At 36.1% G+C, this 19,412-nt stretch overlaps 1 protein-coding gene across 2 annotated transcripts; it reads right to left on the bottom strand.

The window, feature by feature from the left end:
* Positions 1 to 352: 352 nt before the first annotated feature.
* LOC123696150 (nose resistant to fluoxetine protein 6-like) lies at positions 353 to 18,198 on the bottom strand. Of its 2 annotated transcripts, XM_045642196.1 has the most exons (14): positions 18,037 to 18,198; positions 17,216 to 17,492; positions 15,312 to 15,494; positions 14,804 to 14,883; positions 14,226 to 14,419; positions 13,700 to 13,814; positions 12,283 to 12,448; positions 12,086 to 12,134; positions 10,768 to 10,958; positions 9,858 to 9,993; positions 2,596 to 2,782; positions 2,259 to 2,401; positions 1,675 to 1,777; positions 353 to 1,041 (listed from the first exon to the last, which is right to left on the bottom strand). In XM_045642196.1, exons 1-14 carry the CDS (start codon positions 18,158 to 18,160, stop codon positions 971 to 973), a joined length of 2,019 nt encoding a protein of 672 aa, XP_045498152.1. In that variant the 5' UTR covers positions 18,161 to 18,198; the 3' UTR covers positions 353 to 970. The 2 variants fall into 2 exon arrangements, with proteins under 2 accessions (XP_045498152.1, XP_045498151.1); XM_045642195.1 differs by lacking the exon at positions 12,086 to 12,134 and having other exon boundaries at positions 12,234 to 12,448.
* Positions 18,199 to 19,412: the final 1,214 nt, after the last annotated feature.

Raw genomic sequence — 19,412 nt, 5'->3', positions numbered from 1 at the left:
AGAATCATTTTTTTTTTGTTTTACTAAATACCTCATACATCCTTGTATTCAAAAACCTATACTTATATTTTTAAATTAACATATCTTCACAATTTTAAAACAACAACACACGAACATGTTAAAAAATGTAAACTATTACAATTTTACTCACAATTATTAGTTTAATTTAACAACGATTAAAATAAAAAGGAATCTCTAAGGGCTGATTTTTCAATCCTTGGTTAAAACTTATTCATCGAATAACGTATAAAACTACCATTTCAAAAATATATTCTTATTGTTCGTATTTGACAGTTTACAGGTGACATTTAATGTTCGTGTACCTAATACTTTATTGGACGGATAAATTTTAACCAAGGATTGAAAAATCGGCGCTAAATGAAACAAAAATTTAGAAATTACCTGTTATTTTAGACGTACTTTACAATAATAAATATTCATTACAATTAAGTATGAGCCGTTCTTGAGAGTTGATTAAAAAGTAAAACCAGCTGATGTTAGAACTTAATACAAATTTCTTCATTCTAACAGAATTAGCGTAGTAGGTGATAGCAATAACTACCTTATTTACCTGTACAGCATTTACTTAATAAATAAATATACTAAAAAAAACACGCTTTAATAAGAAATTTGAACTAACGAAATCATAGTATATTCACTGATCCTTGGTAAGTGAACACACTTATCTACTACTTATATACTATGTAGCTTTGTTAAGCATGAATTAAATCCGTGCGTTTAAAGTGGGCTAAAATCGAGTCTAAAGAAATACTACACTAACATACAAACATACAAGTAACAAACATAAAGACGAAGCAATCAAAATGCTGTTAAAAATAAGTAAATGCCTCATACCACGAAACTACATGCTATAAACGACACTTTTCATACAAGTAACGATACTCAAGCGATATGAATTTAGCTCATTTCATAATACTTCTCGACTCTCACAGAAAAATTACATTGTTCGTTATAATTTTGTTTTACGTTCATTACAATCTATAGTAGAATCCTCTGATGAATCCTGTGGTCTCTTGTCAGCTGTAAAAATGTATTTGATATTAATAAAGCAGAAAGTCTATTGAAAATAAAGAATTCGTAAGTATATAAATATATTATTTATTAACAAAATAAAGTAATTTCTTCGATTAATTGTAAGTGTAAGACACACACTGCGGTCTATATTTGATGAGAAATTTGCTCCATACAGGGATCTCAAATTAGTATTGCGAAGTTTAGCAAAATATAAATTTATTTTACCTTTAAATAATAATGTTAAATTATACCACACCCCGGACACTCCATACAAAATTATCGTTTTGACAGTCACACTGTAGAGACTGCAAATGTGTGTGTTAACGCTTTATGGTTGGCACATATTTTGTGACTAGCGTAAAAAGAAATTCGTGTTTTTCTGATGAAATACATCCGTAAACAGCACATTATCTAACCATTTTCTACGAAAAACGATAATCACAAATCCAAAATTATAAAATTACTATAAGTCAATTTGATTAATGTTGTCAATCTTCGTTGCGTATCGTCCTTGCAGAAAAAAGACCATTTTTAGGCTGATCGTGCAGGGTGAGGTAAGTGTTTAATTTTGGCGGGAGGCGGAGAGTGTCCGTTCTGTAGCGTTTAGCTACTATTATGTATTCTGTGATTATACTGTACCAAAAGCGATTCTCATCAATCTATTGGCTGGAGCATCCACAAGTACACACAAAATGAAGGCCAGTGATATAGAAATAGCCACGTCTGATGAACACCGGAACATCTGAAATAAACATCTTCTTTATTATAATACTAGCTTTCCGCCTGCGGCTTCGCCCGCGTTTTCAAAGAAAAACCCGCATAGTTCCCGTTCCCATAGGGTTTCCTGGATAAAACCTAGCCTATATTACTCGTGGATAATGTAGCTTTCGAATGGTGAAAGAATTTTTAAAATCGGTCGAGTAGTTTATGAGCCTATTCATTACAACCAACAAACAAACAAAGTTTTCTTCTTTATAATATTAGTGTAGATAAGTATGAAATAAAAGTGAAGTCCCAAGTCCCCTAGTGGGGTAAGGGGCAGATGCATTATACATCTGTTTCACTGATCGATTTTCTTTAGGGACAAGTAGGTGATCAGCCTTCTGTGTCCTACCAGACCGAGACATTTTCTTTTCTTCATCTCCACCGGGAATCGGACCCATTGGTGTTACACAAGTGTTAAATAGATATTAGTGTAAAATAAAAAAAAATAAGTAACTTACCGTCTCCAAATCGGTGAAATATCTTGTTTTCTGTGCGCTCGTTACCTTTAATATCATCACCTCCAAATGCACCAAGTAGGCTGCGTATGATACTCTTGATGGAAACTTCCACATTGGTAAAGATAAAAACCAGTTTAAAGGCCCTATAATATAATAATATTGTTAGACATTTCTTTACAAACAATTAGGATACAGAAGTTGCAAAAGATCGAATTTAATAGTTTTAAAATATGGAAATTACTGAATCACGATACCGCTTACCCACGGCGGATACCGCTCTAATCTGAATAGGCCTATAAGATTTCTTTTATATTCGTATATATTAAATACTTCTTACCTCCATATCCATGGACGCACGCAAAAACAAGCCAGGCCACAGCCAGACCCCACAGAGGTCTCATGAAAGCATTCAACGTAATATCGAAGTAGTTGAACTCATACGTCATCTTCACGGTCTTGAATATCGCAATGATGCAAAACAGAATGGATCCTAAGGACATTATCCAACCGGTGATGACGTAGACCTGAAATTATTTTGAGGTTTTATGGAAAGGAAGGAATGAGGGTAGTATGGAAAATTTCTACATCTTCAAGCGTAGAGTGAACAGGTATATTCTAGGGAAGCGCGTACCATCAGACCACATTTCAGTTTATCAGGCGAGATTGTGGTCAAGCGCTTCCCTATCGACTATAATAAAAATCTACAGCTATTGAAGCCAAATATTTTCTACATAGGTGGAAACTTAAAATTATTAACGTTTTCAAATGTTATTTTTAATTTTATTTAGTCTGAATATCATATTATACTGGAAATTATTATACGGCCAGGAAAAGCAAGGAAAGTACATTAGTTGCAGTTATCAAAACATCGGGTACCAGGCTGGAATACTTTGCAAGGAGATTGTAAAACCTTCTTGCGCTATGAGGTATAAATTCGCAAACTCATGTAAAAATAATTAACAATATTACTTTATTTCAATAGATTGTTTATTATAGGAGCGAAGGTAAGTTGTATGCTCCTGGCAAAGTATACCCGCCTGGTACCCGATGTTTTGAGTTAAACTGAAACTATGATTCTGACCTTGCTTCGTCCCTGTTTATTTCCAGTATGAATGTCTGTCTAGTCATATGACTAATGCATACTTAAAATGCATAAAATCAAAAAATATATATTTTACACACACCACCATGTATTTGATATACGTGCATATTTTATATTATACGCGCTTTTGTTTGTCGTTAGCAAGGTGGTTTAAGAATTAATTAAAGATAATAATTAATTATTAATATTACTTAAGGTTAATAATATTTCAGGAAAAAATGTTATTTTATCATTTCTTTTATTTCGTTATTGTTTAGTCGTCATTAGACTGGCATATTTACTGGAACTACGGAAATACGAACTTAATTGCGATAGGAAAAGCAAGGTGGATATCATAGTCGCTGTTTAAATCAAAACATTGAGTACTAGGCGGGAATACTTTGCAAGGAGATTCTAGAACCTCGCTTTGCTACCACGGGCTACGAAATATATTTTAATAATTTTCTACAACCAATGTATTTGTATGTCAATGGTAAGTTTAAATGATTAATTGGAATGTAACATAAATATTACATAATAAATCTATACTTCTTTACTAATATTATAAAGCTGAAGAATTTTGAACGTGCTAATCCCGGGAACTACTTCTCCGATTTGAAAAATTCTTTCGGTGTTAGATAGCCCATTTATCGAGGAAGGTTATATAGGCTATTTTTATCATCACGCTACGACCAACAGGAGTGGAGCCGGATAGTATTATTATAAAAGAGGTTTATATTGTTTGTTAATTACACAACAAGAAATTAATTAATACATATTTACGTTTTAAAAGTTATCTATTTATTAATAAATAAAATATTTATAATTTTTTACAGGCTTCAAAGAGCGGTATTTAAAATACGTATCAATTAAAATAATTTGAACAAAATTGGCGAATCTTAATAAAAAATTGAAATTTTTTTTACGCATAAATTAGTTGAAACAATATAACTAGTCTGGTCATAAGTTCTGTCATCATGTTAGATTTTTTAATTTTTAATGTTTACCGCAAATTTCTTTCTCACGTGCGATTTTTGATTATTTGATGCGTTACAAAACGACACATTTTATTAGAATAACGTATTTGTTACAATGTAGTGGACGCAAAAAGAAGACATAGTCGCTGTTCTCGCTCTGCATCGTAGCGGTTACGCGCCAAGAGAAATTTTCAGTTTGCTTTAAAATTTACAAATAACGCAGATATTTTTTTATTACACTATAAAACGATTTAAGTAAGATTCAAGAGTAGAAGACAGGAATATAAGTGGTCTTTGTCGTACGATTTGGCCGACGGCAGTGATAAATGCAGTAAAGGTGCGAATAAGGAAAAGTCCGGTCCGAAATCGAAAACAGTTAGCACTGCAGATGGGCCTTAGCAGTACCACGGTTAAAAAGATGTTGAACAAGGACCTAGGACTATGGGCTTATTGTAGAAAAACATCGCATCTTCTTAACACACGCTTGAAGAAATTAAGACTGGATAAATGTCGCGCTTTACATAAACGATACGCGAGAAAAATGTATCGTGAAATCCTGTTTTCAGATGAAAAAAATTTTACAGTGGAGGAGTGCTGCAACAAACAGAATATCAAAGTGTATACCCACAGTAATGAAGAAGCTTGTCAACGTGAATCTCGAGTCCAACGCGGCCATCACCCCTTATCAGTAATGGTTTTCCGGCGAGTGTCTTATTTTAGCCTAACAGAGGTGTTTTTCTGTGAAAAGGGTGTGAAAATAAGTTCCAATGTTTACCAAAATACGGTCCTGACAAACCTCCTAAAACCTTCTTCTCAGAACATGTTAAAAAATCAACACTGGGTATTCCAGCAGGACTCAGCACCTACCCACAAAGCCAAGAGTATCCAAAACTGGCTAGCCGCCCGTCAGATTGACATCATTCGTCATGAAGATTGGTCATCTTCTAGCCCGGACCTGAATCTCAACCAATTTTGGAGTCACCCAAAGCATCCATTATTAAAGTAGCTGCTGAAATAAACATGGACATGGTGCGTGCTGCGATAGACAACTGGCCGCGGAGGTTGAAAGCTTGTATCGCAAAACATGGATGCTATTTTGAATTATTTTTATACGAAATTATTAAGTAATATGTAAGCTTCATTGCCACATATAAAACAATAAATATATAAAAGTAACTTTTTGTATATTTAATAAAACATATGTGACAGAACTTGTGACCAGACTAGGTATAATTTAAACAGTGGCTAACTTTTTATGACAATTGTTATATCTGGGGGCACGGCAGTGCCCCCGCCAAGTCGAGCAAAAAAAAAGCGGCACGGCCGTACCATCCTTTTCTCGAAGCAATTCGGGCCTTTTTCGACCCCCTTTAATTCGGTTGTGGATAAAGCAAGAAACCTGAATCTTCAGTAACTAATCCGGCATTGTATAAACACGGAATATTTAAAATTTCAGTCAATTTGAACCAGTAGTTTAAGAATGACAACTTGTTAAAGTTTCTAAATTTTGTCACTCACTGACTCACCGATCATCAAAAGTCCAAGGCACTTCTAGCAGACTTAGAAGCTTCATATTTGGAATACATATAGAGTTTAGTGTCTTAATCATGGGAAAACTTAAATATTTTGTAATTTCGGTCCAGTTTTCCAAATACACCAACTGCATCAATAACTTTGTAATCCCATATATTTATATGGGATTACAAAGTTATTGATGCAGTTGGTGGTTGGTGGTGGTTATAAATTTAATAGGTGTAGATAGGTATACCTACCATATGAGGCAAGGGAGGGGGTATAGGGTGGGTAAGGGTGTGTTTAGCCCATGAAACTGAACAACATTATTACTTGTAAAATGGTCGACGTAATGAAAAACACATGATTGGACATGTCTTGAAGTACGAAAATCTAATAAAACAATATATTATAATTTAAATCTGTTATATATAAATTGTTGGCGCGACTAGCCTCCTTACAGACAGACTGGCCTCTATTTTACTCTATGACTGACAAGCAAAATATACGCCAAAATGACAGAACAATGAAATGTGAATGCCTTCGAGCGAGCGGCAGCCGCATGCATACGTGCGAGCGCCCTCATGCTGTTCGGATGTGCCTCGAAACCTAACCTATAAGTTTGCGATTTTCATTTATAATTTCGATTGATAAATTACATTTACGACTAAAAGGCTTGCTCATTAGTTTACTGATATTATTTGCTTACGATTGGGATGTTGTTTGGTTAATTTTAAGGAACTTACATAAATACCTTAGTCTTCAAATATAATTACTTAATAGTGTCGGTCGAAATAACGAGACCAAAATTACGTTTAAGTATTAATTGTATTCTTACATCTTGCATATCTACCAGTACTAGTAGTCGCAATGGATTCGGAAATACTGTATGTGAATGACCATCCATGCCCACACCGGATTGTCCGTATACCTGGTGATGGTTCGTGTCTATTTCATTCTTTGTCATTCTCTATGTATGGGAATACTGAGTCGTCGTATGAGATTAGACTTGCTATAGTGGAGTATGTGGTAGCGCATTGGGACGAGTTCAAAGTGTATACGTGTGACGAGCACGGAGACCCCTACATTGACGCCGACCTGTACTCGACGGCAATGGTAAAAACAACTACCCAGACTTGTCAAAAATTGAGACATCAAAGCCTCCGAGAAAAGCCCATGGAGACAGGGAGTGGGCTTTGAGAAAAACTGTGGCTAAAGCTCAAGAAGTAGTACCGGAAAAGAAAAAGAGGAAGACTACATATAAAAATAAGAAAATATCATAAGACCTTTAACAAAATTCGTTAGAAGTAGATGGTATCAAAAAGAAAGGCTCTACAAAAAGAAGTGAGATCCCATCAAAAACATCCTGTAAAAAACCCAAGTCTCGCATCTCAGTCTTTCTACCGTCAAAAGTTGTGAGATCCATGTAATACCAAGTCGGTTAATCTATTTAGTGTCTACTTGAAGGACCTTCTGTCTTAAGTTATTACATAAGTTATTATCATGCCAATATTAAAAATATTTAACGTTTTAAACAAATAGATCGACTTGGACATCGCTTGATTTGATTATTAGTATGTATCACACTACACAGCACGACGGGCCAGCGACCAACAGGAACGAGAGTTTCAATCGCGTGAGGCGCGAGAGACTAAAGAATCTAATATAATATTGTAATATTCATTTTGTTTTCATGCGATGTCCAAGTCGATCTATTTGTTTAAAACGTTAAATATTTTTAATATTGGCATGATAATAACTTATGTAATAACTTAAGACAGAAGGTCCTTCAAGTAGACACTAAATAGATTAACCGACTTGGTATTAAATGGATCTCACAACTTTTGACGGTAGAAAGACTGAGATGCGAGACTTGGGTTTTTTACAGGATGTTTTTGATGGGATAGTAATTTCACGAGAGCTTCAGGGTGGTTTCCTAGTTGCACTCTAAATCAAAACATCAAGTACCAGGCGAACATGCATTACAGGGAGACTGCAAAGTGCTGAAAACCTTTCCTTAAATTGGCTGTGTGCAATCCAGACTCAATTATAATATTGTGTCTATGTAGTTGTATCGGAATTAAAATAGCGTAAACGCGTGTCTTCTCTTGTGATTAAAAATTGATAAGATTTTCAGCGGATGTACTTTTCCATATACTTACTTACTTACTACTTACATACTATTGCTATGGTGCAACTATAGTTATTCAGATACATTTTGAAAACGAAAATGCTTATTACATAGTTTGAATGGAAAATATTCATGTACAAAATTATTATAATATAGGGGGAACGAGATAATATTTTTAGAAAATTAGCCGTTTCTTGTCTTTTTATTAATCTACGTTTTCATGTAAAATTTATTGAGTGTCCTTTTTTTAATTTCATTTTTTTGTGCATTATGTTTTATCTTATTTTGAAATAAGGACATTACGAAATATTTTACTATATAGATTTAAAGGAAAGAGATAGTTGCACAAGCCACGCCCGTTGTTTACAAACTGTCCCGTAACCCAAAACAATGTACCAGGGCAGTAGAAGTGGGAAGAGATGTGGGGAAATATTGTTTACATAGCGTTCTGAAATTCAAAACAATGTACCAGGGTGCTATACATTTAAGGGGATTTTGTTGAATATTTTAACACGCGGGTTTTATTTTATTAAAATTGCTGAAGTTAAAAATATATTTGGGGCTCGCTCGCTCGTCGGGTCTTCCACGCAAGCCTTCACAGGCCTCGGGGTAACTGTTCGGGGCGACGGCCCCTTTCAGTGGTAGCAACGCCGCCTGCAACTACAGGCGGGGCACTGGGAGGGACCTAAGGTCCGAGGTGTCGAATCCGGGAGGTGTCCTGCTGCAGTGCGATCGAGCCCGCGTAGGTATCGCGGGCGATCTGCGAGCTGCAGCGGGAAAGAATGTCCGTGGGTGCTTCACCGCCGCTTGGCGAGGTCGAGCCCGCCGGCAGGGTGCCGGGGGGCGCCCATCAGCCAGCGGCGGGGAAGCGGTCGTGTCCTAGGAGACTAGGTCACGTGGTAGGCCTCTTATGTCCGGCGGTCGTCGATGGTATGGCGCGATGCCCTGCAAATGCTGGGATCGTGCTCCGTCGGCGCGCGCGAACATAGAGGAACTCAGGCGACGAACGAAGTCGTCCAGGCTCTCCATGCGCAGGTCCCTGGAGATGACCTGATTCCGTACGAAGCGTGGTGCTCCGGAGATGGTGCGGAGCGTTAGCGACTGCTGCGCTCGCAGAGACTTGCGGTCCGTCTCGTTGGTCAACGCGAACCACGCAGGGGCCGCATAGGTGAGTCGCGTGCGAACGTACGCCTTGTAGATGCACAGCTTCGTACGGAGAGGCAGGTGAGACGCCAGCATGGGGCGGAGTATGTTCCGCACGGCGCGCGTCTGGGCGACCACGTTTTTCACATGGGGCCGCATCGAGAGGGTCTTGTCTATGGTCACACCGAGGTACTTGGCCTTTGGTGACCACTCGACGTTCTCGCCCATGAGAGACACCGGGGGTGGTAAAATGCGCGCCCTACCGATGGAAATCGCCTGAGTTTTACCCACGTTGACCTTGAGTCTCCAGTCCTCCAGCCATGAGGGAAGTGCGTCCAGTGCTCGCTGCATCTTTACAGATGCATGTTTGGCGTTCAGCGAGGTGGTGATAAAAGCTGCGTCATCTGCGTACAGCGCCAAAATGGCACCGCCTTCGACTGGAATGTCGTCCGTATATCTGCTATAGCAGACGGGCGATAGGCAGCTTCCCTGGGGCACACCGGCTCGGATGGGGCGCTCGGTTATATTTGGGGCCATAATATTATTTTTATAAAAACCCAAGATTACATTGCAATTTTGTTACAAGATTTTTTCTGTTTTTCGTAAATGATATTAAAAATATTTCCATCTAATTTTCTTAAAGAATGTTAATTATGAATACAGAAATAAAACAGTTAAAAGATCATTTACACTAAATAATCATACACAGACTATGTCGATGACCTCCTGTTAAGGTATATTAATTACTTACTTACCTTATTAATTCGTATATTCCTCCCTCTATATAATCTCAGAATTTGTCCAATCATAATGCCAATAATAAAAGGCGCCGCTCGCACTGGGGTATGCGCATAATATTTTCCATAGTAATCATGATGAGTTTGGGAGTACCTAAATAGTATTAAGGTCGATTAATACCTATCTAACTCTTTAAAAGGTACCTAAGGTAAAAAACTGAGCATTAACTTATAACGGTGCATTTAGACCAAACGAACATAGAGCTAAAGCTAGAGCAGGAAAATTCTTTTGTGATCAACATTTAATACGAGTTTTCGTTTACACTTTTAGTGCAATTAGGTTGCCGGTAGAGATCGCTACCTAGCGATAAGGCCGCCCTTTGCTTTTGTTGTCTTTGTTATATTCAACACCTACCTAAGTATTTTTCATTCATTCATTCATTCAGTATTAGAACATTGTATATGGAATCTTTACGAACGCACTAAGAACAACGAAAGTAAGCTCTATGCCTGTTTACACAAAGAGAATTTGACATAGTGGGGTTAGAATGAACACTAAATGCACCAGGACATCGAACATTCATTGTAACACCTACGCTTAAAAAAATTTATCTAGTAAAAGCATAATTGCAAATCTTCTTCAGCCACCATGGTTTAATGTATTTTATTCTCAAAAACGCCATACTAGTACTACTATACTCCTATAGGTTGCTCATAACGTGAACGCTCAACAAATTATTTAGATTACCATTTTTCTATGATCTAATAATACTGAAAATAAACAAATAAACTCATTATCCTATCCTAAAACTATTATAATTATACTAATATTATTTAAATGAGTCTTGCTCATGTGATCGCTCAAAAATGATTAACATGGTACCATTTTTATATATTCTAATAATTCTGAAACTAAAAAAATACATACCAAACGTTTAACATCGCTGCTGGGAATTTATAAGTAAAACTATACACGACGGATGCTATAACAGAACCAAGTAAAGCTGACGTCATTACAGCCCAGGATATCCAGCCGGAGCCAAATAGAAATACTATTACAAATGGACTCAGAAAGTGAAGCTGTGTGTCCACTGCAACGTACCAGGAATGGATGAGACACTGGAAAGAAACAAGTGATAACTGCGTTAAAAACAACCGACTTCAAACTTGCACTTGCAAAATTTACAAATACCTACAGACAAAAATGCTCATAAAATAAAAACTACTGGGCCTATCTGAATAAAATTTTTTTGGGACCAATTCGACACCATCCCGCATCGAACAAAAAAAGAATCACGTAAATCGGTTCAGAAACCTCGGAGTAATCGGTGTACATACATAAAAAAAAAATATATACCGGCCGAATTGATAACCTCCTCCTTTTTTTGAAGTCGGTTAAAAAATAACAGAGGTAATAATAAGATATCACTACGTAGTATAAAAGTAGCTTTCTCTGTCCCTATGTTCCTTTATATGCATCTTTGAACCCTGTATTAGGTTAAAACTACGCAACGGATTTTAATGTAGTTGTTTTAATAGGTAGAGTATCTTCAGGGAATGATGGCTAGATTATCATTTGTGGGACAATGATAGCTTAATAAGCAAAAATAGTAGTCAATTTACATCATACATACATCATCAGCATACGTTCCCACTGCTGGGACACGGGCCTCCTATGAGGGTACAGGCCATAATCCACCACGCTGGCCAAGTGCGGGTTGGCGGATGACACATGTCGTCGAACTTTTTAACTCTTCGACATGTCGGTTTCCTCACGATGTTTTCCTTCACCGTTCGAGCAGTGGTGATGTTACAACATGCGCAGATAAATTGAAAAATCAATTTATTTCCTGCGCGCTCGCCTGGTCTCGAGCCACGGACTTATCGATTCGAAGTCCGAGGTCTCACCACTGAGTCACCACTGCTCTGAGCCACCACTGCTCAGTAGTCAATTTACTATTAGCAAAATAAGTGTTTTAAGACAGAAAAATAATTCAAAATAAGATGCCATGGATATAATCGTCTATTATTGGCAAAAGGGCGCGAATTCAAATCTCGCCTCGTAAACGATATTTTTCTCAAATTATCTTATTTACTTACATTTCTCGTCATAGTCAAATGGTTCTGTACGTGCAAGAGCGTGGCCCACCAATTCTCTTTACATTGCTGGGTTGAGTGGGCCATGCCTAGCCAGTTGGGACCATCAGCTATCCAGATAAGCGTCTTAAAACTTCTTATTTACTTACGTTTCTCGTCATAGTCAAATGGTTCTGCACATGCAAGAGCGTGGCCCACCAATTCTCCCTACATTGCTGGGTTGCGTGGGCCATGCCTATAGCCAGTTGGGACCATCAGCTATCCAGATAAGCGTCTTAAAAGGTCTTATTTACTTACGTTTCTCGTCATAGTCAAATGGTTCTGCACATGCAAGAGCGTGGCCCACCAATTCTCTCTACATTGCTGGGTTGCGTGGGCCATCCCTAAAAAGTTTGGACCATCAGCTACCCAGTTCAGGACAGACGCTTGGAGCAGGACAATCGTGGCGAGCAGGGGAAATAATCGTAGGTAGCGGTACGCGTAGAACTTGGGAAGACTTCTGATGAACTTTTCTGAAATAATTACGTCGATTTTGACCTTGTAATAACAGAGATGATGAAATAACTGGGTATATAACGTTTGTTAGAAAATGTGTTATTGTTGGTGATATTGAGGATTGCTTGTAAAATTATTATTAATATAATTTGAAAGCAAATACAAGATTGATAGATTTTTATTTATATTAAGAGTAAAATATGACCTTTAGATATTAAAATTTGCTACCAATAATCATGCTTCATTAATAAAATGCAATAATTATGAATAAAAAAATGTGTGCGTGTACTAGTGTACAGACGTAAGAAGTGAAACTTCTTTATGACCTATTTTTCAAAAAATAATTTACTATATGAAACTTTACAGAAATACGTCGAATCAAGCTTGGTAGGGATAAGAAAAAGATGGCGCGTAACGGAAGAATGTCACGCGTAACGAAAAAATGTTACACTAAATTTTTTTACAACCCCGATAAAGAAGTTTCACTTCAAAAAGAAATATTGCTCAATTCAGAGCCAATACTAATGTCGCAGAAAACTAAATTGAAGTCGATCATAACCTTAGTCATAACATAAAACCTATTATAATGCTTTATATTCCACATTTGCTCTTACCCTCAGTTACAAGACGTTGCGTTGAACATAACTATGCATCTGTGAGGGTACCCATGGGGCCTTCGTACTGGTCAAAATAACGTTATTCACATTTGACGTTATCTTGTGTGAAATATTACACAATATTGCGTCTAAGGCTTTGAAACAGTGCAAGAAGGTCCTTATCTCAATAGTCTATAGACTTAGGGTGTAAAGTGTCTTAGTTCTAGATGTTTTCATTTATAAATGCTTTATCATTTCTTATTTAATTTGTTCTCGTGCAAAATTACCACGTACGTTAGTACTACTTAGTACAAACTAACTAGGTAATTTCTTAAAGATAATTTTTTTTTTATTAATATTAATTGCTTAATAATTACAAGGTACAGACCGCGTTCTATCATCACTGGTCATTTATAATATACCTAAACATTAAACGCAAAATTTGTTGCAAATCTCAAATCTCGAGAACATCTGAACCGATTTGGTTTATTATTTTTTATAATATTCCTGAAAGTACGAGGATGGTTCTTATCGAGAGAACGCGTGAGAGAAGAAGATGTACCACGGACGAAGCTAGGGAGGACCGCTACGAATAATTTTAATGACGCTTACAACCTGAGGAAGCGGGCTCTAAGTTCTAACTAAATTAAATAGTTAAATGCGTAAACTTACTAGTTGTATAATCAACTGGCTTTCCATATATACAGAAGATTCCAGAAAGAAGAAAGTATGTGTCCACCATCATCGGGGCTGCGTGTATCCAAGAGCTTATCGGTTTAGTTGACCACTGAAAATATATACGCTTATAACAAATGAACACAACTCGTATACGAAATACCTCAGAATAATAATTATGTGCTTATAATACTGAATGAGAATGGTAATAAAATCTCACGTAAATATCTTCTTTAGGATTATTTTTATATCAAACTATACTATACAGTCATCCTGCGGCCTAAGCTTTTGGAATAAAACAAAACTATTGTAAAAAAGAGCTTGTGCCGAGCACACGTGTCAGAAGTGAAACTTCCTTAGCAAGATTCAAAGATACCAAAATCGTCGCCTTATTCCACGACGTGACGGTATTGCCATGACGCGACCTTGAAACTTTACTCTTAACGCGCTTAAAGAAGATTCACTTCAAAAAAATATTCATGTATTTCCTTATATCTAAACACAATATAAAACAAATCCATACCCGTATAGTATCTATTCCATTATGTATAGTCGGGAAGAACCCAACGATGTATGTATGTCCACATATCACCCATAACATGGATAGAGCTCGGATACCATCCACGCATTGTAATGTGGTACTATCACTACGGAAGTTCAGAAGACTCCTAGTGTTACTGTATATTGAGAAACTACTGAGCAAGCTGTTTGTTTTCACTGAAATAAGTTAATTTGTTAATAATTTCAGAAAAATAACAAAAAAATATCTCGAAACGTCTTGCAGATATTATTATGAATATAGAATGATATATAGCTATTTTAATTTTGACACAAAAAAGTCGGTCTAAACTCCAAAACAAATTAATTAAATGATGAAATTTTTTCAATAGTCAGAAGCTAGAGTATACAATATAATCATTTATGTAAGATTTATGTGTACTCTATTATTTCTATGTATTTGGTATATAAAAAGGACAAACCCAGCGAAATATATTAGTTATTAATTTTGTGTTGACAATGAACAAAATCAAATCAATTGTAGATTAAAAAGCTGGTATAAGTAGGTACTTAATGTAGAGGGAAAATTTTGAACAAACTTACTTCTTTTACGAACAAACACTTGATACAAATCGTAGCATGTACTCAATATAGTTAGAAGGAATAGAGTTCCAAAGACGCCCCTGTAAAATAATTTTAAATTACTTTAGTATATTAATTTATCCAATATTTTAAAAGTTATTTCTTATGCATATAATGGACATAAACCGATTTAGGCGGTCTGCCTTTTGTATAATAATATTATGTCCTTTGTAAGACTTATTTTGATTTAGTGAAGAGAAATTGTAATAAATATACTTAGTGGATCTAACTTTGTATTTACGACTTATTTATATTTTGATTTATTCCGAATTAACTAATAACAGCATAAATATTGCTGAATATAAGGCACAAAATGTAAGCAAAAGCGAGGTTTAAATAAATAAGTCGATTGAAATTCTTCAACTCTCAAGATTCCGTACTTACATTAAACCGTCAAAATTATTTACGTAGTTAACAAAACCAACTTTAATTTAATATCCCTCTCGTTTATTTATTAAAATTAACTCACGCAGCAACATAATCCGCGGTCACATACGGCTTGTCATTAGGCAGGCGACAGTACCCCTCTTTAAACGACAGATCTGGTAAAGGTAATGTTGTGTTTATAAAGTTGAACACATCCTGAGCGGTGCACGGTCGGGGCAAACAGACACCAAGGTTGAGCCTCGCGTTTGGATACCTGGCTAAAGTGCTGAAAATATTGTAAATAGATACATTTCGCACCTTCGGTAGAACAAGGGCATAATTGTCATAAATTGCCAAAATGACTTAAATATGCAGAAATGCTTTAAAAGGGCCCTTTCAACTGGAGGGACAAAGACATTCGTTTAATTCCTACAAAAAACAGCCAGATTGAAATAGTGGCGTTGTCATTTTGGCGCTATTTTGTTTCTCTCTTGGCGAGACAAAGTCTCATTGGTTAGTTGTGCCATCGGCGGGGACTGAGCTAGCTGTCACTTGGAGCGCTAACGTCGTTTATGTAAATATGCCCTATAATGTTTTTGATTTCTGGAACGACAAGGCCATATCTGTCACACTTATGCCTAGTTTACGATTTAAAAATTGGGAGGACAAAGTCGTTCAGACAATTGTGCCCTTGTCTGTCCAAGATTTGTTATACTCCATGGTCTTAAAAGTAACATTTTATTCCGATAATTGCTGTAGAGAGCAAAAAAACAAGTTAGTTTTTTAGAAATTTAAACGATAGGACTGCCAATCAAAATACACCAAACATACCCTCACACCCACAAATCTATCCTCAAAAACTTTCGAGTTTACATAATAAATAATAATATTAGTAAGATATTTATTCGTAAATAATTATTTTTCTTTTTCAAATTTGTTTTTGGAATGTATTATTTTGCTGTGAACACATTGCCTATAAAATCGATCATACATAAATTAGGGGACCCAGCATAAAGCCGATGCCGTCCATTCTGGAATGTAAAACGTGCAAAAAAAGCTGGCCCAATATCAATATGCACTCCGGCAGAATACATAAGCCTTATAAAAAATGCCACGAAAAAGGAGGAATTATTTAATGTCAAGGAATTGAATTATGATTCTTTCTTGTTCTGTTATCTTAATATAATATTATTCCAATTTTTAAAGCGATTCCAAAGAATTTTGCTAGGAAACATAATAGTTTCAGATTGTTGAAGATGTGTAATGGCTGATTAGTAAGTTTTGATCTCTATTTTTGTGATAAAGTACTGCGGCTTTCTAAAGTGTTTAAGAAAATAAAACATTTATCCAAAAAAACACGTTATTATCATTCCAAAATTATTAACTTAAAGCTTTAGATATGGCCATATTTACAAATTAATTTTCTTGTTGGTGGAACAAGGGCACAAATGTACACCTACTTAAGAAAAAAATATTATTAAAAAAAAACTAGCAGTTTTTAATATTTGTAAACGATACACCTAAAAGAATATCGTATATAGTTTATGTCATACAAAGCAGAACAACCATAAAAAAATTATTATCATAGCTAGACCACATTAAGTACTACAAATATCTTAAAATGGCTCTCCTGTAAAATTGCAAAAACTGTAATTGTGCCCTTGTTCTACCGAAGGTGCGATTTATTGGTCCCGTTGGGCGAGTAGAGACAATCACGATAATGGCCTAAATTGGCCAACATTTTAAATTTGTAATCGCCGTAATGGCGGCACACACGGACGATCATTTGTTGGGCCAACGCTCTTGATTGTGATGGCTTTGTGAGATAGAATGTGTTTTTAGCGCGTGTTAAATCGCTATGCTGATACCGCGCTATGAAGCCGGATTGTGTTATACTATGCGGTTACATGTTTGAAAACATGTAAGTGAAATCAGAAGTTAAATAAGTTAAATCAGAGCCTATTTAATTATTCCTAATATTCCTTAAATCTATTAAAACACACTCACTTATTCACTTTAGCGTCTTGAGCTATATTGGCGAACTGAAGAACCAAATTGTTAATCATCTTCGTACCGGGCATTGGAAATTTGGTAATCATTGACTTAGAAGGCATGGTTTCCATAAGGTTATTTTGGACGAAAGGTACGCCAACCATACAGTACTTCCCTTGAAGGTGAACATCGTCAATGGTGTGGTCTATTGCAAGGCACTCGAAGTAATCGCCGTATTCGTGAAGGTTCAAGGTTAATATACCGCTCGGAAGTTTAGCAGAAGCATCCAAAACTAAAAATGAAATAATCTCACGTTTATAAAATATAGTAAAGTAGCAACACACCACGCAATAGTAATACTAAATAAAATTAAAAAAAGACGTGTGGTACTCGGGGACTGCCGCGGTAAAGCTATTGCATAGCATGCCTTCAAGCCACACCTCCGCCCGTCGGAGTGGGGAGCGTGAGGTTTTTTCGTTACGGAATTTCTCGATTCGGTCCCCGCGCTCAAGGCCCGCGATAGAAGCTATGCAATAGCTTAATAAATAAATAATACGTGGAATCTGGAATTAATCCTGCTATTAAAAACGCATCAAAATCCGTTAAATAGTTTTAAAGATCTCAATATACTTATGTATCCGAGGCGGAAAGCGACTTTTAAATGTTTTTTATACAAAATTTTACGATGGGTCCTCTTCACAATAGGCAGCGTTTGGCGATCAACACATTGTACGTTTATTCTTCTCGTCGTAATGGCGGCAAACATCGACGATAAGTTGTTGGGCCAACGCTCTCGATTGTGAAGAGCGCCAATTATAGGTATACTTAGTACTTACACGGTATAGCCCAAGTACTATTCGACAATGTCATCAATTGTTTTTGACACTCCGCTGGGTCCAAAACTCGTTCATATAAAGCAGAATCAAATGCTTTCTTAAAATTCTTCTTATAGCTGATCATTTTTCATTCATTCAGATTATAAGTAGGTATGAAATTTTGACCTGAAACAATTGTAAAAAATGTAATAAGTTTTGTTAAACTGTACCGTTTAACGAAGGTTTAACTGTTTAAAATGACCCGATTATCTTAAGACCATCTTATTGCATTATCTTAAATAGACTTGGTTTAAAACCAGACTATAAATAATGGTTTAACTTTAGTTCAGAGCTTTAAACTTGTCATTATCATATGACCTTGTCCTTTGTATAACGCTATAACATGTTTTATAATACGACTTATCTTTGCCATGGTTTTAATATGTTTTAAACCCGGTTTGCAGTTAGTCCATATTTTGTACGAAGTGTTTTAAACGACGTTTAACACATTAACAGTTAAACTTTCCGCGAATAAAAACGTAATAGATAGAAAATTATTTTCAGTATTAATTTTCGCAGGCAATTACCAAAGTTGGGCAACTCAGTTAGGGAGACACTTAGCTGGAAAATGTATAGGATTGGGTTAAAAGCTTGTTAAAACTTTAGTTGTTATTTCGTACCGCTCGTTAAGAAACCACGTTAGAATAAGGAGTTAATTTTATTCAGGAACTTTGCACCTTTGTCTATTCAAGACTGAGTATGCAAAGAATTTGAACTACTTTCTTCTGTTGTGCTTAAATCTAAATGGCTCTATGTCTATGTCTTTAAAATATTTTACACTAGCTTTCCACCCGCAGCTTCGCCCGCGTTGCTCAAAAACCTAATAAATTATATACTAAAACCTTCTTGGAGGATCACTCTATCTATTAAAAAAAAATCCGTTGCATAGTTTTAAATATTTAAACATACAGGACAGAGAAAGCGACTTTTTTATACTACGAGTGATTTAAAAATTTTCATCTACCCAATGCGATATTCAATATTATATATATTCAAAATATTATACTATTATGTGCATTAATACAACAAATAAAAATTAAGATTATATCGACTCGTCCTACGCCATTTTTTACAAAAGAGCAAAAACCAAATATCATAATAATATTATAATATACAAACGCTACGCGAATTAAATGTGTCATACTAATTTTCACCAAAAACTTAATATTTTTCTTTAGATAAAAAACGACGTGTGTCACTCGGGGACTGCCGCGGTAAAGCTATTGTTTGCTATGCCTTGAAGCCACACCTCCGCCCGTCGGAGTGGGGAGCGTGAGGTTTTTTCGTTACCTACGGAATTTCTCGATTCGGTCCCCGCGCTCAAACCCGCGATAGAA

Source organism: Colias croceus, chromosome 12 (genome assembly GCF_905220415.1).
Source record: "Colias croceus chromosome 12, ilColCroc2.1".
Classification (NCBI taxonomy): Eukaryota; Metazoa; Arthropoda; class Insecta; order Lepidoptera; family Pieridae; genus Colias; species Colias croceus.
This window is presented reverse-complemented; position numbering and strand designations above follow the sequence as displayed.

What these genes read in the sequence shown, in the direction of transcription:
- LOC123696150 (XM_045642195.1), bottom strand. Translation starts at nt 18,160, where the DNA reads ATGATCAGCTATAAGAAGAATTTTAAGAAAGCATTTGATTCTGCTTTA. An exon ending in AGTGTTTGTTCGTAAAAGAA is followed by an intron (nt 14,420 to 14,803) that starts GTAAGTTTGTTC and finishes AACTTATTTCAG; the next exon opens with TGAAAACAAACAGCTTGCTC. An exon ending in ATTGATGAGAATCGCTTTTG is followed by an intron (nt 1,042 to 1,674) that starts GTACAGTATAAT and finishes ACATTTTTACAG; the next exon opens with CTGACAAGAGACCACAGGAT.